At 48.9% G+C, this 25,335-nt stretch overlaps 1 protein-coding gene across 1 annotated transcript in view; it reads left to right on the top strand.

The window, feature by feature from the left end:
- The window catches only part of Abtb2 (ankyrin repeat and BTB domain containing 2), a 166,073-nt gene that overhangs the window by 126,024 nt on the left and 14,714 nt on the right, over window positions 1–25,335 (top strand). Inside the window, exons 3-6 of the mRNA XM_048360228.1 lie at window positions 33–246; window positions 20,448–20,600; window positions 21,870–22,035; window positions 24,890–24,979. Of these exons, the coding sequence (XP_048216185.1) occupies window positions 33–246; window positions 20,448–20,600; window positions 21,870–22,035; window positions 24,890–24,979 (623 nt within the window). The remainder of the gene's footprint in view (window positions 1–32; window positions 247–20,447; window positions 20,601–21,869; window positions 22,036–24,889; window positions 24,980–25,335) is intronic.

Below are 25,335 nucleotides of genomic sequence, written 5' to 3'. Positions count from 1 at the left end.
TGTCTTTGGTTTTTCTCCTCCTCCCATGCCAGGTGACCTGGTCTCCAGAGCCATGCACCACATGCAAGGGCGCCACCCACTGTGTCCAGGCACCAGCCCTGCCCGCCAGGCCCGCCAGCCGCTGCAGCCCATCACCTGGTCCCCGGATGCTCTCCACACCCTCTACTACTTCCTGCGCTGTCCACAGATGGAGTCCATGGAGAACCCTAACTTGGACCCCCCAAGAATGACCCTGAACAATGAACGGTAGGGATCTTACACGAATCACTTAGTAGTGCATGCTGATAAATGGGCATTGATTGAGTCATGAGTGACCAACAGGATAAGAAGAGCCCAGGAGGTGGCCTGTGGGCTAAGGGGGATGAAATCCTGCTTAGTATAGAGGGTGATGTTCGTTCCCAGTGGTGTAGTGTGGAGTCACTGGGGCTTGGAAGTGATCCTGAGAATCCACTGAGCTAGTGTTCTAAGTAAAAGCACAGGGAACGGTGGCGGGGTGGTCACTGGGCAGCCATCAGTGGCAGCCATCACCTCTTTGAATGCTGCTGCTGCTGTCACTGTGGTCATGGTTAGGGATCTGGGCAACTTTGGCCCCACCTTCTTATTTAGGACCCTGGCATGTTTGTGCCCAACCAAGTTAGAGCTTGAATGGCCCTGGATCCTTGCCTGCTGGCCCCCATTGGTGTCTTCTCTACAAGGTCCCAGTCCTTCCCCAGCCGGGGACAGGATTGCTATGGACAGATACACATGTCACATCCTGTCCAAGGGTGACCCAGTGAGGAGCTTGAGGCACATGAGGATGCAGGAGCGTGTCCCAGGTGCTCTGCTCAGAAACACAAAATCTGCCCCCAAAGACCACAGATGCTGCCATGAGTCTCACCTAAAGCCTACTATGGCCTCGCTGGCATGCTTTTGTCCCATCAGGAGGGGGATGAGTTGAGCCTTCGCTGCCCATTTTCTATGGGGATGGCAGCAGCCTGCTCCACGGCCAAGACCACTTTTCCAGGGCCTCTGAGATCACAGAGCACACAGGTGCTTCCCATACCTGTTGCTTACAGCTAGGGGACCTGGACACAGATACAGCTGTGACAGTCACCATCCTGTGACCTTGGTGTAGGGTTCCCTCGCTTATAAATATGGCAGCCAATACAAAGCAAGCAGAAGCATCACAGGAAGGCAGCCAGGGATCACGGAGCTCCAGTCGTGTGCCAGGCCCTGTGCTGAGCGCTTCACAGTTGTCCACTCATTCCATTCACACCCTTCCAGGAAAGAGCCCTTCTTACAGAGGGGCAATTGGAGGCACAGAGAGACTCAGTAACTAGCCAGGGTCACACAGGCAATGCTTCCCATAACCACTATCAAACACAGTCTGTTGCTGGGAGAAACAAAGCCATGATGGCCTCCCTAGCACACATGTGGTCACAATGGTGACCATTACCTTCGCTGTCATTACCACCAGTGTCATAACCACGTCACATTATTTCATACCTCTGGAGGTCGGAGGGCGAACACAAGGCTGAGAAGGCCACATGGGCCTGATCTAGAACAAGAAAACTTGCAGATGGGACCCCAGCCATTGGGAAGGCTGCCTGCAGTGGGCGGTGGAGTTGAAGCTTGGGCCTGCGTCCCAGCTGGTTCTCCTTTATGGAGAAAGTGGTGCGGTTTCAGGAGTTGGCTGGGGAAGGAGAAACGGGCAGGGCAGGCAACTCAGAGGAAGGAGTGGAGTGGAGCAGAGGAGACCAGTTCTCTGTTTTGTAACCTTCCCAGTGCCGGCCCAGACCCAAGCATTCAAGCAAAGGTGCCTATGAGAAGAGGGCCTGCTGCCCTGGGCTGGGCTGCTTGACCCCCAGGCTGCAATGTGGTGCTAGGCCTCTGGGCTGTGGGGAGGTGGGAGGTCTCAGCGCTGATGTGCTGCCCTCAGCATCTGGTTTCTCTGAGGCCAGACTTTCCTTATCTCCATGTGATTGTAGCAAGTGAGTCTGAACAGCCACATACACATGTGTTTGTGTTTAGATACCTAATTATCCAGAAACCACATGATCTACAGCACAAGTCTACTGGTAGCGAAGGTATTTTTCCATGAATCATTTTAAATGACTATTCAATTTGTAGGAAATTGGAACTACCATGGGGAGGTGGAACTAAAATTTTCTCGTTTTAGAATGCTCTAAAAATACCTGAATGAGAAAGCAGCCCAACTGCTGTCTGAGGGCCTGGCACCTAGCTGCCGAAGCTAGGAGTTCTTCAGACTTGCTGTGCTGGGGCAGGCCATGGAGAGTGGGGCTGGGCACCATGCCCCTCTAGCTTCTCACCCCTATGCTCTTACCAGAGCATAAAGGAAAACCTTCCCTTGTGATACAGAAGGAACTGGAGAGCTAGGTACTGTGGAATGGGCCTGTAATCCCAGCTACTTGGGGAGCAGAGATCAGGAAGATCCTAGTTTGAGGCAAGCCTGGGCACAAAGTTAGGAGAGGTCCATGTCCCAATCAATAAGCCAGGCATGGTGGTTTGTTTCTGTCATCCCATGAGAGTGGCCATAGGAAGGAGGATTGCACTCTGTGGCCAGCTAAAGTAAAAAACAAGAGCCGGGGTGTGGCTCAAGACCTATGGGAGAAGTACTAGGTTCAGCCCTCAATGCCTAAAAGGTAAAGAGAAAAATAAGCGGAGGGGAGAGGACTAGAGCTCCCTAGAGTCTTTGCTTTTGTGAGCTTGGACTCCACTCCCCACCTGCTTTGTTTCCTTGAAGCACCTTCCTCTATCCAAACTTAGAACATAAGACACCGACTCCACTCAACCCAAAGTGCACAGGGCTCGTGATTCCAGGTGTGATGCAGGTGTCTGGGCCAAAGGCCTTCTGTGAGGACCAATGGCTGCCTGGCTTTGTTTGTGATCAAGCAGCATCCCTGTGCAACTGTGTGCATCAGTTAGGGAGCCCAGTTCGCAGCCCAAGCATGTCTCACAGTGCTGTTCCAGTGTGCTTTTGTATCTCTGCTTTGGGGACACCATATCCTGACTCACAGCGAAGGTCGTTTGTGCCCCATCCCTGCTGATAAAGGGCATGGCCTGCCATTATCTCTTGTATGTGAAGTGCATTGTGGTGTTCCTGCTATACTTCTTTCCTCATTCCATTCCGTTCCATTCTGGTTTCATGGTTTTTTTGTTCCTGGAGCTTGAACTCGAGGCCTAGATACTGTCTCTGGGCTTCTTTTGCTCAAGGCTAGCATTCTACCACTTGAGCCACAGCGCCACTTTCCACTATCTCTGAGTAGTTTATTGGAGATAAGAGTCTCACTGACTTTCTTGCCTGGGCTAGCTTTGAACCATGATCCCTAGATCTTAGCCTTCTGAGTAGCTAGGATTACAGGCATGAGCCATGGTGCTCGGCTAGGTTCTTCCTTTTAAAGGGTGTTTGTTTTCTTTCTTTCTTTCTCTTTTTCAGACAGGGCCTTACTATGTAGAGCAGATTGTCCTCAAATTCATGATCCTCCTGTCTCTGCCTCCTGATTGTGGAGATTTCAGGCTTGAACTTAAAGAGCAATTCTACCTATTTCTGCTTCTTTTCTGCCCACCACACATCAGCAAGGGATATGTAGTCATTGCCACTGTCTTCCATGGGTGTATGTGGGACACCAGCTCCTGAGTAGCTAGCAAGGATTCAAACCAGGTTTCTGATCTCCAGGCCCCTGCTTTTCATGGTACCAGACAACTTCTCTCTCTTTGGGCTTCTGACACCTACCCCTAAAGCTATGAGACCACATAAGTGGACTCTAGCCTGTAAGGCCACCTCCTGCAGCCCATCTGCCTCTCCTCTCTCCTGTCTTAGGAGTCTTTCCTGGGACAGCTTTGCACCTGGGCCTCCCTTCACTTCCCAGGATGCCTTGCTCACTGGCAGCTCAGCCTGGGTCACAGGCACAGCACCAGCCAGGATTAGTCACCGTGCTGCTCTGCAGGGTGTGTCCTCACCCAGGCTCAAGCCCAGAAAGGGAAAGGACCTTCTGCTAGGGATCCAGGGGCATCGGACGGTCCTCACTGGGCCAGCTGGAGTATCGGCCTGGGCGTGGGGCACCTCTTTGGTCACCATCTTCCTGAGGAATAAAAAGGGCTGTGTAGGGCAGGGAATGTGGCTTAGCGGTAGAGTGTTTGCTAGCATGCATGAAGCCCTGGGTTAGATTCCTCAGCACCACATACACAGAAAAAGCCAGAAGTGGTGCTGTGGCTCAAGTGGCAGAGTGCCAGCCTTGAACAAATAGAAGCCAGGGACAGTGCTCAGGCCCTGAGTCCAAGCCCCACGACTGGCAAAAAACAAAACAACAACAAAAAGGGCTGTGTAGACATGACAGGAGGCCTGCCAGCTCACCAACACATTCCTGGAAGATGTCATCAAGAAATGGGAATGGAGAGAGATAGCACTAGAGGTACAAAGGGACAGGGAGAGAAGAGGTGAACCTATCCCCTGCATCTGAGCCTGGGACCCAGGAGGAATGACTAGCCAAAACATGGTAATGGTGGTGGCCCATCAACAGTCCATTTGCTTAAGCCTTGGGCCCTAGCCCCAGCCCTTGGCTTCCTTCCCCAGCCCTACACAGGCCCTCCCCTCCCCTGCTGGGGAAGCTTGAAACCTATCAGTGTCCAGGACCCTCAACCTCAGGTGGATCCAGCAACATGTGCTTTTAACTCTCCTGAGGGAGAGAATCTCCATTCACAGGCATGTCTTTGAGCTTGGCTTTGCTGCATTTTAGAACCTCAGTCACTTTGTTAAGGCCATCTTTGTGGACAACTGGCATGAGGTTAGTGAGTTAGCACACTTTTGGAGCTGTTGGTAGGACACAGTAAGTGCTGTGTCCGTATTAATTATATGCTTGTTAGCATGATTAGTTGTGTTAGGCAGAGCTAGGGACACAAGTAGGGCCATGTGACAAGAGGAGAAACAGGTGCCCACCAAGGAGGGACAGGAAGCCAAAAAGAGCCATGTAGGAGGGCAGGGGAATGTGGGCATAATGAAGCTGCAGAGCCGGGCCTGGCTGCCAAGGTAAGGAGCAACCTGAGCTGGTGGCTGCCCGGCGGTCCAGCAGTTTGTAGTTGGCTTCTTTTTTCTTTGGCCATCTTCCCAGTTCCTGGGGCCTAAGCCCTTCTGAAAAAAATAGCAGCAGAGGGCCCCAAAGCCACTCCCTGCTTGCATGCATGCTCTAAGGAGAGCTGCTCCTCCTAAGCCCATCCCCCCCACCAGATATATAGATTATAACATGTGGCAAGTGATCCTGCCCCACCAGACAACTTCAGAGACGACACCAAGCTGATCTAACTCTCCCCTTGGTTCCCAATTCTCATAAAGCTCTTTGTGGGCTACTGGGGACTGCTTAGGAGACAAGATAATGAATGGCCCAGGTGAGATCTTGGCAGAAGAAATGCATGTGTGGCCCAACTCTTGGCCACCCTGCAGGTTGAGAAGATTCCAGCAAGTATGTGAACAGAATATGGAAGAGTTGGAGCCAGCCAACAAAGATGTGAGCCCTGTCAGGTTACACCACTCCTCCTAAAGCCCACACAGGGGAGACTTCTCTGCCCAGCTTGTCTCTCTAGGCCTCGGTTTGGTTATTGGTTCAGTGGTAAATGGAAAACTGGCAGTTCTAGCACATGAAGCAGGCACAGTAAGACACTTAATAATACCTGTCATGCTAAGAAAAAAAAAAAGTGCTCAGCCAACAGTGGCTGCCACCTTCCTCGTTATTTTAAGTATCTCAAATACATGTTGACATGTTTGAAATTCTCATCCTTGAAGTAGGGATGCTCTTATTTTATTTTCTCAATGTTTTATTATGGGAAATTTCAAGTACATATTAGAGAAAATAATGTAGTAGACCCCCTTTAACCCTTTTCAACTCATATATAATCTTAGTTAATCAATTTCAACTCCTCGGATTGCTTTGAAATGAATCGTTTTTTAGCATGTATTTTTTAGATGGGGGTTAAAATTTTTAACCCTAATATTATTATAAACTGATTAACAACTGTGTAACTATTATCAAATATCCAGGAGGAAAATGACTGAGTATAGCTCTCACTCCCCCTAGCAGTATCTCGCTCATTTTCTATACAAATAACTGCAGCACATCTGGGCACTGGTGGCTCATGTCTGTAATCCTAGCTACTCAGGAAGCTGAGCTATGAGGATTGTGGTTCGAAGCCAGCCCAGGCAGGAAAGTTTGTGAGACTCTTCTCTCCAATTCACCACCCAAAAAAAGCCATAAGAGGAACTGTGGCTCAAGTGGTAGAGCACTATCACAGAACAAAAGAAAAGCTCAGGGACAGTGCCCAGGCCCTGAATTTAAGCCCCAGGATCAGCACAAAACAATAATAACAACAATAATAATAACTATAGCACAGTTGCCAACCCTAAAATTAAGAAAGGTTATTCTTTGCAAACATTAAATATCCAATCCTTTCTCACATTTTAAAATTTGGCTCTTGTTTAAGTCCAGATTTATATTGGAGGTCTGCCTTTCCTTACCAGTCTGCTTTATCAGGTCTATCAAATATCAAGCAAACATATAAATATAGGTGAGCATGGCATTCCCTAAAATATGGCAGCATCCCAAGTAACATCTGGGTCAGTAACAGAACTACTGCAACTTCTCCAACCACAATTAGTATTGTTGCTAATATAAGCAATGCCATAGTGACACCATTACTACATGCTCTTCTGCATAGCTAACCACAGCTCATGTTAGAACACACATCAAGACAGAGTCCATCCTAAGTGTTTTACTCACTAGCTCATATTTCTCCTAGTGCTCCTGTTCATCAATGGAGACTATTTTAGTCAAGCGCCAGTGGCTCATACCTGTAATCCTAGCTACTCAATAGGCTGAGATCTAAGGATCAAGATTCAAAACCAGCCCAGACAGGAAAGTATGTGAGACTCTTATCTCCAATTAACCAGCAAAAAAGCTGAAGTAGGGGCTGGGGATATAGCCTAGTGGCAAAAGTGCCTGCCTCGGATACACGAGGCCCTAGGTTCGATTCCCCAGCACCACCTATACAGAAAACGGCCAGAAGCAGCGCTGTGGCTCAAGTGGCAGAGTGCTAGCCTTGAGCGGGAAGAAGCCAGGGACAGTGCTCAGGCCCTGAGTCCAAGGCCCAGGACTGGCCAAAAAAAAAAAAAAAGCTGGAAGTAGATCTATGGTAGAGCACCAGCTTTAAGCAAAAAAGCTAAGGGCTCTGAGTTCAAGCTCTAGTCCCAGCACCAAAGAGCAAAAACAAAAAACTTTCAAGTTATCATTGATGGTCCTAAAGCAAAGGCTTCAAGATCAAGCTGAAGGCCAGTGGTTTCCCAATGGAATGGCATATCCTTGGAGATGATATGGTCTGAAGGTCCAGGCCAGCCCCTCCTCTCTGGGTTCTGTGATCTGAGCAAGTCATGCCACCTTTCCAAGACTCCCTCATTTCCCCCTTGTAGTTCTAGGGAGACGACCTTCAACACAAGCTAGCCCCATAGTAAGGGAAGGTGCCTTTTTGTTTGATCCAGATGTGAAGGGGGACTGCGCCCCTCAGCTGAGCACTTTTCATAAACCAGAGGCTAAGCGTTCACTCTATAGAAACAGGCTCATTAATCTTTTGCTCAGCTTTGCGAAAGTGTTTTCTTATCGAATAATAGAGATGATGGCAGTGGTGGCTTCATGCTACTGACTTGTGATTCTCCTAAATACCACTTCAAGAAGATTTGCAATGTTAAGCTCTTTTCTCTCTTCCTCTCTCTCTTTGTGCATTAAATTTCCATCTGTTTACCCAAAATGGAAGTAAATGAAATAATACTGGTGGATGAATTAAGTACTCGCTTCTCCCTGCTCCCCCAGATCGGCACTTCTAGTAACCTCCGGAGTGATCTGTTTATTCTGCAGTGCCCATGAGGGTTGTCCCTCCTGCCCCAGCCCTCCCCGCCACCTCACTCTATGGGACACCGCGGCACTGAAATGTTTACTTGTCCTCTACGAAGCAAATGAACTTCCTTATTGATAAGGTGTCCTAATAATCTACAGTGGCCCCTGCCACATGCAGGCAGATCAGGATTTTGCTTAATTAAGTACACAGTAGAGACAAATGATTGGGCTCTTTGGAGTTAGTGAATCTCCCAAACTTCTATTCCCTGAACCTGAGGGACTTGACCTACTTCCAAAGGATTTGGGGGAGATCAAATAAGGTCATGCGTGAAGAAGACTTGTCATAGAATATGCTTCCCTCACACAGGATAGCTGCTAATATCAGTGTAATGAACTATTATCATAAACCCCGAGAAGAACTAAAAGGACCAAGCCATGCTTAATACACAAATATATCCAAATACATGGGTGAATTTAAAAGTCATGTCAACTCAGAATGCCTGTCTTCTCTATCCCTCTGCTTTGCGTGAACACCTCCTTCCTCAGTCCATGTCTAATTCATCCTGACTCAGCCCAGGAACCAGGTGAGTGACAGGCTGAGGACAACCAGATACCCCAAAGGACTTCCCTAAGAATTGGTTAGGACAGAGACATCTATAATCCTTAGATTTATCACAGCCTAACACCCAAAGGATCCCTCAAACTCTATAGCCTGGATTTTTCTCTACCTCTTGGATCAAAGATGAACCAGAGTGTCAGGCCCTGTGTCTAGTCAGTCAGTGGTGCCTGGTGCCCTGGCCCCTGGCTTGCTAGTCTGGCCATATGCTTTGTGTGACTAGCTCACTGCCCACCTGGAAGTGGCATGGTCTGCTTCATTCTGCAGGGGCTCCAGGCACTGAGACAAACCACCACTTACAGACAAGCAGCCTGAGGCCCTGAGAAAGTCCTAGGTCCCAGCTGGAAGAGACAGAGCTGGGCTCAGGCTGGGAAGACTGATGATGGAGGTTCAGTGACTTGCCAGCGTCTACAGTGGTAAATCCCCTCCCTTCCTGGGAGATGGAGGGTACAGTGCAGAGCCAAGTTACCCATCAGCTCCTCCTCCACCCACTGTGACTTTGTGCATCCATTCTCATACTTCTTAGGGCCTTGAGTTTCTTTGCTCAGGGTAACCTGTCTGAGTAGGAGCATCTGCCAGCATCTAAGAATTAACAAGCCAACGATTGGGGGCAGACAAAGGAAGTGGCAATGCCAGATGACAGAACGTGGAGTCGGGACAGGATCCTGGCCCAGCCGCTGTCAAGTGTGCCCAGGGCCGCCTGTTGCATAGGACTTCCTGTCCCATTGTTGGACCCACCAGTCCACATAGAAAAGAAGACTAGGAACTGCCGGGCCCCAGGGGCTTCATTCGTTTGTGGAGTGTTTGGGTTTTGTTGGTTTTTTTTTTTTTTTTTTTTGGTTTTTTTTTTTAACAAGGCAGCAGCAACAATCCCCTTTGTGTACAAAGGACCACTGTGCAGGGGAAATCCCAGCTCTCAAGGGAGTCCATCTTGTTTTCTTAAGGCTGAGCTGGAGACGTTTCAGACCCAAAGGTTGAGGCAGGATGAAAGCTCTGGTCTATCTGGATCCGGGCTAGGCTGGTTTCTGGCCTGCTCTTACTTGCCTGCCAGGCAACTTGTCAGATTTATCTCCTCCCACAAGACCAGTCACCTCTCACAGCTGTCTGTGACTTGCCGTTTCCCCAGTTCACTGCTGGAGATTTGGAAGGTGACCCCTAAACTTTCTTAAACCTGAGGTATACCACTTGCAGGTCCTGCTCGCAGCTCTAGGCCATGTTCAGGACTTACTATGACTTTGAGTACAAAAGTGGAAGTTTGGGCAGAGGGGTGAAGACTCTATCAGGCCTCTTGAGTCTCTGCCAACCCAAGAACTCACAGGATTTGCTGTATGGCAGTTTGGTTATCATGAAAGACTCCAACATGCTTGTCTTGTTTTCTTTTAAGGGACAGACCTATTGGCTATTGAATTGCTATGTAACCTTGGTCATGTGTCCAAAGCCTCAGTTTCTACATTTAGAAAATGCAGGCTACTGATACATGTCCCTTGCAGGTGGCTATAAGGATGCAGATGGCCTTGTTCTTAGCCCTCTGCCGATCACCAATGTGGTGGGTGGTCCAGAAGCTCATGCCAGGCCTCACTGAGGCTGGGGTAGTATGTGGGTGCACAAGGCAGGGTCAGGTTCATCCAGGTGCCTGCCTTGTCTCTTCCTCTTTCTCATAATGAATTGGAGCACACACCATCCACCACCAAGGCCATATCCCCATCAACCAACCCACTAGTTACCCATCAGAGATTTCCCTATATACAAATACGTCTTTGTCGGTTTCAAGAGCCACATTGCCCCCTGCTTCCCAGAAATTTCTAAAGACATCTTCCTTTCTTTCTTCCTTCCTTCCTTCCTTCCTTCCTGCCTGCCTGCCTTCCTTCCTTCCTTCCTTCCTTCCTTCCTTCCTTCCTTCCTTCCTTCCTTCCTTCCTCCCTCCCTCCCTCCCTCCTTCCCTCCCTTCCTCCTTCCCTCCCTCCTTCCTTTCTTTCTTGTTGTTGGTTGGGGGGTTTGAACTCTGGGCCTGGGCGCTGTCTCTGAGCTTCTTTTGCTTAAGGTGAGTGCTTTACCACTTGAGCCACCATTCCACTTCCAACTTTTTTAAGTACTTCATTGGCGATAAGAGTGCCACAAAGGACTGTTTGTTTTCTTTTCTTTTAAATAGAACTAGGGTTTGAACTAAGGGCCTTGTGCTTGCTAGGCTAGTGCTCTACCACTGAGCCATGCCTGGAACCCTGTTTTTCATGGGTTATTTTTAGGATAAATTCTCACTTTCCACTTGAACATGTGCCTGAATGGTGGTCTGCGTACTTTGGCCTAGCCATAATTGCTGGGATTACAGGCATGTGCCATCACATTCAGCTTCCCTCTGCCTAGCAGACGTTAGGTATGGGCTGGCCTGAAAACCGTGGTCCTCCTCATCTCAGTCTCCCACATGACTTGGATGACAGATGCACCCGTGGTGCCCGCGGTAGGTTGAGAAGGGATCTCATAAACTTTTCTGCCTGGACTGATCTCAGACTGTGATCCTCCTGTTCTTAACTTCCCAAGTAGCTATGATGACAGATGTGAATCACCAGCACCCAGCTAGAAACTTTTCAGGGGGTATTCTGCCTTAGACTTTGGGGAGTGGAGGGGGCAGTGCTGTGTGATTGTACTCAGCTCCCCTTGAACGGAACTACCCACTCCCAAGAGGCCTGTTTCTGTCCCTCTGCCTACAGGTGTCCATGGGATAAATAAAGCAGGACAGCTGAGCCCTGAGCTCCTCCTGAAGCTGCCTTGTTGGCAGAGGCTAGGTCGGTGGTGGTGGTTGCCCTTGAGAGAGAAGTGTATCTGAACAGGTTAGAGACCCTTAGCCTGTCTGGCATCCAGATGGCATGAGAGCTTAGGCTCTCTGATCAACTGCCACAGACACCAAGTGGGGAAAGAACAAGTGGGTCTTGGAGGTGAAATGGGGCCCATGGGCCAAGAGAGCTGTGCCCTGGCAAAACAGAAAGAGGCTTGCTATCACATTGCTCCAGCAGTGTGTCAGAAGCAGTGGTATCTCCGCCAGCTGCTGGCCTCTAGGCAGCCATGCTAGGAACCATAGGCCTGAGAAATGGGGCTAAGCCCCTCCCTGCTGCATGGGAAAAGGTGGCAGTGGGGAGAACGACACTGTATGCCTTTCCACCCACACCTAGACCTCACCCACATAAAATGCTTCCTGGAATCCAGCCCAGCTACCAAGGACAAATGGCCCTATATACCACCTGAAACTCTCAAGGCACAACATCAGCACCACTATATCTACCTCCTCCTCTCCCCAGCTCCTGCTCCAACCTGACAGCCAGCGGCCTTCCCAGTGACAGACTTAGCCTTAGTCCCTCAGAAACACCACCACCACCCCTCCCCTGAAGCTATTCCTTGTTGGGAAGTTCTCTTGCAAAACTGCAAACCCATTACCTTTTATCTAGGCATTTCTTTCTTCTTATCTGAAAAAAACTATGTATCAATACCCTAAGCAATCCACATCTCCAAGAACAAAGGACAAAAGAGGCAATCCCCCTACTTCTCCAGAAAGCTCTGAAGTCTTCAGGAGTCAGTCAGAGTGAAGCAGAACCTTGAGCCATAGGAGCCATAGGACTGAGCCTCTGGGACAGTGTTTGTGGACAAAGGCTGCCTAGCCAGGTGCCCTAACATTGATACAATAATATTCTATTTTCCATGTAGTATAGCACTTCTCTTCCCTTTCAAAAGTGGTCCAGTTTGGATGACATATCAACAGATGTCCCTCGGTGTGTGGTGGGTTATCACATCCCCCTAAACCCATCGTAAGTTAAAATGTCACTAAGTCAAAAATGCACCTAACTTCCCCTTCCTTCCTTTGTCTTTATTTCTTCCTTTCTTTCTCTCTCTCTCTTTCTTCTTTCATTCTTTCTTTCTTTTTGTTTCAGAAGAAGGGATCTTGCTATGTAGCCCAGGAACTTGCAACCTTCCTGCCTTACCCTCCTGAGAGCTGAGATTACAAGCATGAGCCACTGTACCTCGCTCATATTCAACATTTAATATACCTGACCTGGAAAAGATCCTAACTTAGTTTAGCCTATCTTAAATGTGCGCATCAGTATACAGTTGGGCAAAAACCCTTAACACTCAGCCTTTTTTCCTCCTCCTGTTTAAGACAAGGTCTCCCTACACCAGGCAGGTTGCCCTTGACCTTGAAATCCTTTTGCCTCACCCTTCTAAGTGCTTGGACACAGTCATCAGCAGATCCCAAAGCCTATTTTTTTTAAATAGTCAGGTGTTAAATATCTTATTTATTGAATACTGAAAGTGAAAACTGGAATGGTTGTATGAGTGCACTTTAACCCTATCCTAAAATAAAAAGATCATAAGTCAGTGATTGAGAGTTCGGACTGTTCTGTAAGAATGTTGTGCATACCACTCATTCTCCCTAAGTGGAAGGAGGTGAATGGGGGCCACACCACCAATCAGGTGGCAGTGGAATGGACTCCTCAGGAGCTTGTATCAAAGAGCACTTTCATCCCAGCTCTGCATGACATGGGGCAGAGCTCTTACCTCTCTGGCTGTCACTTTCCCCATGTAGAAAGAGGGCACAACTGTAGGAGCTGCTTTATAAAGGAGGTATGAGGACTACACTAGCCAGTGGTTATCAAGGATTTAGTGCCAGAGGCTTGCTTTAAAAATGCTCTATAAACATGAGTTGTTAGTGACTTTCTGTTCTTCTTGGATGTTCCATTTGTCACATAATTGACGTTCCTCAGCTAATAATTAGTCTCCTATTGAGACCCCAGAAATAACCCAGGAAAAAGCAAACATAACTTGGTTGTGTTCCTATTGATATCCATATGTGTATATAGCCTGCTGTAGTAGCAGCACACATCTATAGTCCCAGCTATTTGGAGGCTAAGGCAGAAAGGATCATTTGAGCCCAGAAGTTGAAGACCAACATGGGCAATATGGTGAGACCTTACCTTAAAAAATAAGTTTAAAAAATTGAAAACCCTTGGCTAGGTGTTGGTGATTCACTCCAATAACCCTGGATATTTAGGAATCAGAGGCAGCAGGATCTGAAGTTCAAGTTAGCCAGACACTGTCTCAGAAACAATACCAAAAAATAAAATTGCTGAGGGTGGTAGAGTGCTTACCTATCATGTGCAAACACCTGGCTTAAATAAAAATGTCCTAGAGGGCTTGCCGTAGAGCTCAGTGGTATATCTTATACTTTCCATGCACAAGGACCAAGATTTAATCCCCAGCATCAAGGGGGAAAAAAAAGAAAGAAATCATATGCATAGTGTATCTGAGCATGCTTTATCTAGGGCTGTAATCAGTACCAGATGAGCTTTAATAAGAAGTGTATTTTCCCCCCACAGAAAACCCATCTCCCGCCTCAACAAAAGTCACCTGACCCCAAGCAGCGAGGCTGCCTCGGGTCAGCTTCACATTCTGAGACAGCCTGGCTCAGCCAGGGGGAGACAGGCCTGGCCTGGGGGATCCAAAGAGAGGAACGTGCCCAGCTCTGACTCCAAGCTGAGCCAAACCAGCCTGGTGTACCAAGCAATTGTAGAAAAATAATTAGTCCAAGATGTGAGCCGGAGTAGAATCGCTTCCTTTGTGCTGAGCGTGGGGTTTGACTGCAGGGGGACAATGTTAGTTTTATTCTACATGGGCGTTTTGGCCTGATTGTGGGCCACAATGGCACTGTGGAAATGTTAGGGAAGCCACGGAGATGGAGAAGGTGAAGGCCTCATGCGGCCACTCCAGCCTTCCCAGAGAAGTCTCCGCTTGGGGAAACAGGCTGTCTTGGCAGTGCTGCTTCCCATCCAGTCTTGGCCCCTGCCCTGGCAGCAAGGCAAAGGGATGTGAGAGTGGCACATTTAACAGTAAGGTCTGTGGGAAAGTGGAATTCAGGGGCAAGTGACCCCACACAGCCTCCCTTCGACGGTGGGCAGAACACATGTAGAGGAATTCAAGTCTGAGTGTGGCAGCCCCTCCCTCCATCTCATCTGCTCATTCGTGGTTCCCAGGCTCCTCCTTTCCTGGATTGTGGGGGCTCAGAAATGGGTGAGGCTGGGCTCAGGGGCTGATGGGGAAATACCACTGGGGACAAGCCCAGGGCAAGGAGTGCAACCCTCCCAAGTACCCCCATCCTGGGGAGCCAAGCTCACACTCTGGAATGTCTGTGCTGACAGCCAACGGGAGTTGGAATTGTGGCTCCTTTGTCCCAGACTGAGCCTCAAATCTCCTGTCCCTTCCCAGCCAGTGGGCACATCCTGTGCCCAGTTCCTCCCATGGGGATGCAGACAGGAACAAAACTGCTGGCGCCGACCCTCCACACCCCAGGTTGGAAACAGAGCATGCGACTTTTTCCTGTCTGAGTCTCATTCGCACAGCCTCCAGTTCAGGCCTCTGCCCATCTGCCAACCTGATTCTCGCTCCAAGGCCCCTACCCACATAGGAAAGAACAGATCCCGCTTTACGCTGAAAATGGAGGTGTTTCCTGTTCTGTGTTTTTAAGACACTGATTACAGGATTATAATCCCAATAAACCATATGCTTGTAAGAGTGGGGCAGGGTTTATTTTGTTTTCCAAGCTGCAGAGAACTCTTAAAAGCAAGGCCTTAAGAAGTTTCTCTCTCCTTTTTTTTTTTTTTAAGGATACAAAGTGGGTTTTGCAGTTTAGGTTCTGTTGAGTAGCCTGATGAGATTTGGGATTGATGATTCCATCTGGCTCACCAATAGGATTGGTTTAAATGAAGAAAGAGAAATCTCACAGTAGCAACTTGATCTGGCTGTGTGATCTTGTCTGAGGTCCTTAGCTTCTCTGACTTCCATGCCTTCCTTTCACAGTGAGTATTTTGCTCCTATTTAAACCACAGAGACAAATGCCACTGGAAAGCCAATCACCCTTTTCAGTGGCTTTGTTAGTCCTAGTGGCTACCAGATTTATTTGTGTGGGGCGGGGCTGATGCTTAGGTTAAATACATGAAGCAGCCAGTTGTATGTACAATTGCAGATCCGTCAAAGTCTTCAACATCCCCACACCAGCACACATGGTGTTCATGACCCATGAACGCACATTGTTGTCACTCGTCTCCCCTCTGGGACTTCCTTCACTGCCAAACCTGTGTGCCAGAAAGCTCGCTGCTCCCTTCCGCATAGTGGTTGCATATGTTTTCTCTGTTTTATGAGCTGGGCTGCAGTGGTGGGGAGCAGCCTGCCGCAGACAGTGCATGTTTATGCTTGCTACCGGGGAGAAGGCAGGGAGAGTTGGCCGGCCTATAAGAGGCTGGAGCTGAGGCATTTAATAACCCCCCTCCAACATTCCTATGGCCTTTGGGGCTGTTGTGTGTTTTGTCTATCAACAGATACTAGTAATCATAGTTAATACTTACAGAGAATGTAGGTATGGCGTTCCACAGGCTGTGTTCAGCACTGGCATCCATGCCCCTGACCTTCTTGAAGAGTGGCCTATGACTTGGACTCATTGTGCTTACGGGGCGACACTGAGGCTGGGAGAGATAAGACAGTCAGTCTGCTCCGTCACAGTGTAGCTCATTGGGAGTACATTGATGCCCGCCAGGCGGTCCCCCTGGAGAGCTGTACAGCTGCCGGCATGGCGTCTTGTCTGAGAGCACAAGAGTTCTCACCATGGCAAGAGTGTAGAAACCAGTAAAGGAAACCCTTTTTTAAAATGGAAAAATAGGCCCAAAGAGAGTAATGTTCAGCCTTAGGTTTCAGAGCCACTTCAGTTGGACTCAAGAAATGAGAACTTTCTCTCAATGGGGATTCTGCAGGAGAGAGAACAAGGTTCCTCGGGCCCCTGGGTAAGAGGGTACATGCAAGCTAGACCCCAGGCTTAGGGTTTGCCACTTGCAGGCCACCAGGGGCAAAGTCCCAGCCCTGCCATCCCTCAGCAGTATTGTTAGGGAGCTGCTATGAAGTCCAGAGGCATAAGTCCCCAAAGTGCGGTCCTGGGATGTCTGAGATCTCTTTCCCAGAGTCCCCCAGGATCCAAAGTGCTTTCATAAGATATTGTTTCTATTTTTCACTCTCATCTTTTTCACAGATATCCAGGGGAATTTTCCAGAGGCCACATGACCTATGATAGTATCACCCTAATAACTAATGGGGTGTGAGCTTGTGCATGCCAGCATTTTCTTACTTTCAATGTCCAATATAGTCCATAGGTCTTTGAAGGCCGCAATAATTCTTAGGAGTATAAAGGGGTTCTAACGTGCAGGGGGAACAACTGAGAATGGCCACTGAGAGGTTATCAGAGCCCACCCAAGGGAAAGTCACGGGAAGAAGAGGGAAGCTATCTGCCCTGGCCCTGCACACTTCTTCATTTCAGCATGGAAAGGCTCACAGCCAAGCTCAGCCTAGGGGAGAGGCAAGAAGCAGGAAATGGCCTTTCTTGGAAGGAAGCAAAGAGACCCTGACAGTGATGCATGCCTTGATGCTCTGGGCCCTTCCATTCCCAGAGTGATAACGTAACAGAGGGGAGTTTTCATAGGGATTTTCCAGAATGTTTGGCTCTTCTCAGCATGCCAGAATAGGTAAGATGAAATTACCAGAAAGGAAACAGTAGCCTGGAACTCACAGCCCATGAGGAGCATGTTGCTGAGAGAGCCCATAGATTACTTACTATTTCACCTGCCCAAAGAGCACATGCCAGGGAGGTGGCTAAACCAAGGAGGAAGGCCTGAAGAGGTTGGTGTGGGGACAGACATGCCTTATTCAGAGATAGAGGAGTAGATTCTAGGCCTAGCCACCAGAAAGACTTTGGGAACACAGAGCTCATCTATTAAGGGTACTGCCCCCATGAACAGTCCCTAGAACTCTATTTCAGCATATGGTTTTGGAGACAAGATTCAAGATGAAAGCTAGCATGAAGAAGTCTTTTCTAAAGTTGGATGCCAGTGTCTCATGCCTGTAATCCAAGCTACTCAGAAGGCTGAAATCTGAGGATCACAGTTTGAAGCCAGCCTCTGGGGCAGGAAAGTAAGTGTGGGTTCTTATTTGTAATTAACCACCAAAAAGCCAAAAATGGAGCTGCGGATCAAGTGGTAGAATGCTAGTATTGAACAAAAAAAAGCTAAGGGACTATGCCCAGGCTAAGTTCAAGTTCCTGTATTAGCACAGAAAAAAAGTCTTTTTGTATAACTTTGATCAGCACTATATCTGGAGCACAAAAAAAGTAGAAAACAAACACTGAAATATTAAGGGGCTAGGGGAAACCTCATGCCTTCACCTGGTTTGCTAGCAAAAACCAAATGGACACAAAGGTAGCCTCTGACTTGTATTCACTTGCCAGTTCTTAAGGAGCAGCTTCTTAATGGTGAAGCCTAATTTGCATCCAGAACCTCAGCTGCAAAGGAGTCTGGGAAGTGTAGTTTTCCACTTTCCAGACTCTAACCAAGATGGTTCCATAAAGGCTAAATGAGTCAATCCCTTTATGTCCCTTCTTTCCCCTCTCTCCCCATTTTCACATTGCTGAGTTCTGACAGGCATAAAGCGGAGAATGAATCGATACCATCTGGTTAGGCTTCATGGTTTCCCATTCTCTCTGTTGGACTCCCCCTGGTACAACTGAGAGATACTGACTTAGAGGTTTCGTAGCAGGGCTGAGACTGTGGCATAGTGGTATAGAGTGCTTGCCTAGATGCATGAATCCCTGGACTCAATTCCTCAGTGTCACGTACACAAAAACCAGAAGGAGTGCTGTGGCTCCAAATGGTAGAGTGCTAGCCTTGAGCAAAAGATGCTCAGGAAGAGTGCCCAGGCCCAGAATTCAAGACCCAGGAAAAAGAGGTTTAGTAGCCGTGCTTGGCACTTTGTCTTGGCTATTAGCCACAGCAAGGAAGAATGGCTGGCAGACCCCCCAAAATTTTGTTTTTCTTTACATCAGTCTCCATCACTAGTGGTTTAAATAAAGCCTTTTCCTTGGATTAAAGGGACGGATAGACAAAAATATCTCTCTGTGCTTACCTTCCAGCTTTGCCTTATGAGAATGATAAAATTAAAAAAAAAACATTAGCGGGAATTCAAATGTACATTTATATAAAGGGAATGATAATTCATAAATGAGTTTTTCCTTCCTAGATGGCACAAGTTCCCCCATAATTTCCAGCTTCTCACTCTAATGTGTCAACACCGTGGCTTTGAAAATGAGATGTCATTCTTTGGGGGGCAGAACTGTGACTTGGCCCATCACTGAACAAGCTGATGCATTACACTAGGGGCCCGTGTTCATCCACACTTTCAGTCATCCCTCAAACCTGCTGCCTCAGGCCCCAGCCCGAATACACAGATGAGAAACTTAGCACTTGATCTTTGAGCTGGTAGGCTAGGCAGGAAGGAGGGGCACACCCCAGGCTGAAAGAGAGTTCAGAGGAAAAGCTTTTGGGCCACTGGGAAAAGGTGGCATTGGCACTGAGCCTTGAAGAAGAATAAATAGGATCACAACAAGCAGAGGTGAAAATGGATGATTCTCATGAGAGTGCCTTGAGCGCTGATGGTCTGCTTTGTCATCCACTGGCCAGAGCTGGGGATGGGCAACTGAGGCTCTGAGGGCCCTGAAGACCAGGAATAGTGAGGCTTTAATGGTGTTTGGACACACACACACACACACACACACACACACACACACACAGTGCATGTGTGTGATACAAACTCAGATATGTTTTCTGCAAGAATGGGACTAGAACTTAAGAATCATTTCTCACAAGAATCATCTTCAAGGTCACATCTGATTATTCCTAGGTTATTATTTTTTTAATGGAAAGTCCCATTCACCTTTAAGGAGAGACTTTTAAACCTTTGAAGATGGCTGAAGTGTTGGAAGGCCTGAGATAAGTCATGGAATCTCCAGTGTGGGCCCACAGCTGGCTCCTGTGGTAGCTGAGGACAGCATCTCATCTTGTCTGTCACCAAGTTGAAGAACTTAGCTGTGTGTTGGGGAACACAGTGCTCCAGACCCAGGGTGTCAGAGGAAGTGTAGTGTGGGTAGGGCCTGGCCGTCTGCCTAGGCCTGGTGCCCGCTCCCTGGATTGTTTAAGAAGGACGAGGCCTTGGGAGGGAGGGACCAGGAACACAAGCAGCCTTGGAGGCCTGTTTTGGGGCTGTCATCAGAAAGAATAGCCATGAAGGGCGGGGTTCCAGGGCCTCCTTCTCCCTGTGACCCATGGGGGAGAGGAAAATGAGCCAAATTCAAGCTCAGCAGAGCAGGCTGGCAGTGTCCATTGAGTCCTGAATCCAAAGACTGGCTGCTGAGGCCTTGAGATATGGTAAGCCATACAAATCCCCCCACTCCACCACCAGGGTCTTGCTAGAGCTGGCAGGGGACAAGATAAACCTTCCTCACTAGTGTGTAGACTCCACCCCACTGGCTGAATGGGGTGGGGGCGGGAACCCTGTGAATGGTGAATGGTGAATGGTTCCCCCTGGTGGCATAGAGTGCCTTCGAACAGTACCCCCTGTAGCTCTCAGCCAAAGCCCTTGGTGATGGCCTTTGCTTACCTCTTAGCCTCCTTGAGCACTAGCCTGGCCATTTTAGTGACACCTCAGCCTGCACTGTAAGCAAGGAAGCAATGACTGTCTGATGCATGTCACTTTATCCAGCCTCACGACATCCATGGGAACAGGTGTCACTTACAGCACAGGTAGCAATGGAAGGCTCAAGAGTGTTTGTCCAGAGCAATGAGGTGACAGCTGCTAGTTGCGAAGCTGACTTGGTGCCTGGCCATCATGCTCTTTCCTCTGAACCCCACCTCCCTGAGGCAGTATATCCCCTGTGCAGGAAGGAAAGCCTCACATTGTGGGGGAGGTGGGGGGAATCCCAGATATACACTGTGGTGACCCACTTTTGCCACTTTGGAGGGCCCAAAACCAAATTTGCTGCAGGGGCGCCCTTCTGCCCTTCAGGGAGCACCATACCACAGGCCTGACCTCTGTCTGCTGCTTCGCAGGCCCTTCATGCTGCTGCCGCCGCTGATGGAGTGGATGCGCGTGGCCATCACCTATGCCGAGCACCGGCGCAGCCTCACGGTGGACAGTGGGGACATCCGGCAGGCCGCCCGACTGCTGCTGCCCGGCCTGGACTGTGAGCCCCGACAGCTTAAGTAAGGAGCAGAGGGGAAGGAGGGCTCACCCCCTTGCCCAGCCTCTGCCAATTCCCCTCCCTTCCTCCTTCTTCTGGGGGCCAGGAGTGGGGAGGGCTGCTCTGAGAGGTGCCCCCACAAATGTCAGGGCTGAGTATGGGATCTGCTCTGCTCTAGGCCTCTGGTGCCTCCAGGATACATGCTCCACAGCTTGCTCTCTCTCTCTTCCATTTCTATAATTGCCCCTGTTGCTTGGAGCATGTTCCTGCTTGGGTTGAGCCCTTCCTTGTGAGATATGTGATAACTTGGGAGAAGGGACTGTAACACCACATTACAGACGAAGGGAGTGCAGGTCAGGGAGGGACAGCAGCTTAATCACAGACATTCAGCTAACAGATTAACTGCATCTGAATTTGCTCCCAGGTGCATACGGCCCCCACACTCATGCTACCTCCCCAAGCACACCACGCATGCCCTTCTCTCCTAAAGGGGCTGCTGTCCAGTAGCTCTCTTGGGTCCTCTCTGTCCACTTCTAGCTAATGAGAGCCTCGTCTCTCTCCTTTTCTTAAAAAAATTGTTATTATAAAGGTAATGTACAGAGAGATCACAGTTTCATAAGTCAGGTAATGAGTATGTTTCTTTCTGGACCTTGTCACCTGTTCTTTGTTCTCGTCCAGTTTCTTGCCTCTCTTATTTGATCTCTGCCTGAACACCACTTAGTACCTCTGCTGCCTCTATGGCAGATGCCTGAACCACATCTCTAACACCTTGACCCAACCAAGTACCCAGACAAAAGCTGCCTGCTGGGTATCTGTTGGGTGCCCTGGGAAGACATGAGTTTTCTCTGTGGCTGTCCTTGGCAGGTTGTGTTGGCTCCTAGTGGAATTCTAGACCTTGCCCAGGCATATTTTTGATACTGCTGGGCCTTACTAGGAAACCCTTAAGAGAGACACAAACTAGATTTTGCCTCAAAGACTATTTCGTGGGCTAAAGGCAACCAGCGCCATACAAGTGGTATGCAGCAGTCCAATGCTGGATCCCAGGCCCAGACTGAGCCTGAGATTGGTCCCTGACAGGTCATTTTATTCAGAAGTGTAGTCACTGACAGTTCCAAATCCGTATGTAGAGAAGTCCAGGTATGGTTCTTCAGGTCACAGGACATGGTGAGGACAGTTGTCTGAATTTAATTCTCAGTTGTTCCCCTACCCCTCCAACCCCATTCCATATGTCAGCCTGGCCCAGCTGTATCATGTGTGTCAGTCATGCTCACCCCTCCTCTCTTCTGGGCAGACCTGAGTGCTGCTTCAGTTCCTTCCGGAGGCTGGATGCCCGAGCCGCCACAGAAAGATTCAACCAAGACCTGGGCTTTCGCATGCTCAACTGCGGGAGGACAGACCTCATCAGCCAGGCCATCGAGGCCTTGGGCCCAGATGGGGTGAATACTATGGATGACCAGGTATGGAATGCAGACCAGAGCTCTGCTAGGCCAGGCTTTGGCCCAGACTAGGGAATTCACAGTGGCTAGAGTTGGATGCATTATGCCCTGTGTTCTAAACTGAGACTGGCTTAGCTCTGTGCTTCTGAGCATGCAAGCCTCCTGTTCCACATGGAATGTCAGTGGAACATTCCCCAACACCCTTGGACAACCTTGGTTATATGGATTCTCTCCTCCTGGGGCTTGAACTCAGGGCCCTCATGCTCTAGCTTGGCTTTCTTGCCCTTGGCTGATCCTCTTTCACTTGAGCCATACATCCAGTTCCAGCTTTTGCTAGTTCACTGGAGATAAGAGTCTCCTAGATTTGTCTCCCTGGGTTAGCTATGGACTGTGACACTCAGATCTCAGCCTCCTGAATAGCTAGGATTATAGGCGTTGAGCCCGCAGTGCCCAGCTGGCTGGAGGGCTGGTAACTCAAACAGTGCGTGCCTGGGGAAGAGTCCAGAGAAGTCAGCTTGGTATGAATCGCAGTCACTAACTAACATATATTACAGGAGTGTGTGGCCTGCCACCTGTCCTTGTGGCACTGACATTGTAATGCAGGGCCAGACAACAAAAGAAATGGGCTTACAAAGTAGAGAGCAAGTTAATGAAAAGTGCTTGGGCTTCAAATGGAGTGGGAGGAATGGTAGAAATGGCAGCAGTAATTTGTAAAAGCCCGGGGCTTTGTGTTTGTACTTTTTCCCCCCTGTGAACAGCTTACATTTATGTAGCATTTCTGTGTTCCATGCTTCCTTTAATCCTATTGCTATTATGCTAAGTGCTTTACGTAGGTTATAACCCACCCCCAACCATCATTTTACAGATGAGGAAACTGAGGTACAGAGAGGTTGCTTCAACCTAAAATGCCACAATGAGTCAGAAGCAGAGCTGGGATTAGAAGCATGCAGGCAATCTGACTCCAGCTCTTAACCTCTGTGAAATACCCCATTTGTTTATTCGACGCTGTTTGGGGAGCAGTTATTGTGTACATAATGGCACTGTGTGGTTTGGAAGACCACACAGAAACACAGGGACACTTAAGCAACATGGAGGGTTGAGCAAGTGTGTCAGATGAGGTGACAGCATGACACAAGGAAAGAGGGGTACCAGATGAAGCATGGGGCCCCGGCAGGCTCTAGGAGTGGGACTGCCACTTCTGGAGGGGTTGGAATGAAGGCTGAAGGGAGGACAGGGGTGTGATCCAGCAGGAGCATGGAGCCTCCACCCTACCCATGGAGCAGAGCTATGACGGGGCCATCACAGGCCAAAGGGGCTTGGTTAGCGCAGCAGAAGTGGGGGTCTGTGGGAGTCTCATCTTGGCATGGTCCTCATCCTTTGGGAACATAGAGTAGAAGCCAGTAGACTTTAATTTCCAACCGATGAGAAATTAGTCCAGCACCTCATAGCTGAGGTACCTTGACAAGTTGCTCTGCCTCCCCCACCCCAAGGAGCCTCTGTTTCCTGGCCTCTAAGATGGGGGTGACACTGCTTGCCACGTAGGATTGTAGGGAGAATTTCCCTCTGGAACCTTATAAAGGCCCAGTTGATGTTCTCTCTAGTTCTTGCCATCAGTGTGATTATTGGTGTTGTCACATATTTGTGAATAAGAGGATGGTGCCCCCTGAAGTCTGTTTATCAGCCTCTTTAGACTCTGTGTGCCTGGATTGGGGAAGGAAACAGCACATGCACACATAAAAGGGGTTTCTCACAGCCCAGTTTACACTCTGAATTGTGTGCAGATGTGTGGAGAAAAAAAGTCAAGAATGTGCAAGGGGGGATGGTGTGTGAAACAGAACCAAATTTCCATGAAGTTGCCATTGGCTTTTCAGGACCACATGGTCCTCTTATTTCCTAAACCTTGATATTTACAGTGTGGTGGGTGGGTAAACAGCCCTCTCACCCCATGATTAATCTCAGGCCATTTCTTTATCTCTTGGCACTAGACAAGGATTTATGAGTTAAAGAGATCTTGTCTACACACAAATAACCTAATAAATAATATCACAGGGTGCCAGACAGATGCTTGCGAGGATCCAGCTGTGCAGTACACACTTCCCTCCTTTGCTGTTACTGGCCACAGGGAGACTCCCAGCCAGAGACAGCCCAGTAATTGCCCGCCTAAAGAGGGGTACAGCTTCCAGAAAAGCCCTAGACTGCTCAGCAGCACAGATACTGGTCAAATGCTCTCCACACTCGGCGTGATGCCTCAAGACTGGCTTCACCACTCACATGGACCTGGGGTCCACGTGGAGGGCTGTTTTGTGCTGTTTGTATGATCCTGGGCAGTTCATTCCCTTTCTCTATTCCTCATAATTATAGAAGCCCCCCTCCCACACCATAAGACTAGCACAGTGATTAAATGAGATACTGCCTGTCAGACACCTAACAGGATTTCTATGCCCTGGCCTGGGATGGGTTGGAATGTGGCTGTATGACATAGGAACAGCAGTGGCTGTGTTGTTATTTACTGAGCTCTTAATCAAGGTGTGATTAAATGCTAGGTCAGCAAGTCTGTGAGGTATGCACTGTTGTTTCCCTGTAAAGATGAGGAAACTGCACAGAGAGGACCAGGACCACACACAAGGCTTACAACTCCTCTGGCTTTTGCTCCCTGGTCTGGCTGCAGGGCATGTGCTTTTCGCCTCTCTGCTGTCACGGTGCTTGTGGAAATGCCCCTATGCACTCTTTTAGTGTCCTCTGCTCCATGAAGGTGTAAAAATCACACACTATAGGAAGCTGGGGGGAGGAGCGGAGCATTCACACAGAGGCCTCTGGGACGCTTGGTGTTGCGTTCTGCTCTGGACAGCTTAGTAATTGCCTTTGATTCATGCAGGGTATGACACCACTGATGTATGCCTGTGCTGCTGGGGATGAAGCCATGGTCCAGATGTTGATTGATGCTGGAGCAAACTTGGACATCCAGGTGAGCAAGCCCAGAGGCCTGCTTTTCAGGCCCTAGCCCAGTGAGAGACCATACCCCCAAGGTCTCCAGTAGCCAGGTTGGGTGCAATGTTTGGACAACTGGGAGATGTGTCTCAGAAGACTTGAAAGTACAAGATAACAGAGATCACAGCAAAGGGCTAGGGGTGGTTAGAAGGACCTTCTTTTTGGTCAGTCATGGGGCTTGAACTCTGGGCCTGATGCTGTCCTTAAGCTCTTCAGCTAAAGGCTAGCACTCTACCACTTGAGCCACAGCACCACTTCCAGTTTTCTGGTGGTTCATTGGAGATAAGAGTCTCATAGACTTTCCTGCCCGGGCTAGCTTTGAACCATGATCTT

The sequence above is a fragment of the Perognathus longimembris genome, chromosome 13 (assembly GCF_023159225.1).
Source record: "Perognathus longimembris pacificus isolate PPM17 chromosome 13, ASM2315922v1, whole genome shotgun sequence".
In the NCBI taxonomy this organism is placed as follows: Eukaryota; Metazoa; Chordata; class Mammalia; order Rodentia; family Heteromyidae; genus Perognathus; species Perognathus longimembris.
Note: the sequence above shows the minus strand (reverse complement) of the source record. Positions and strands in the feature narration are given on the sequence as shown.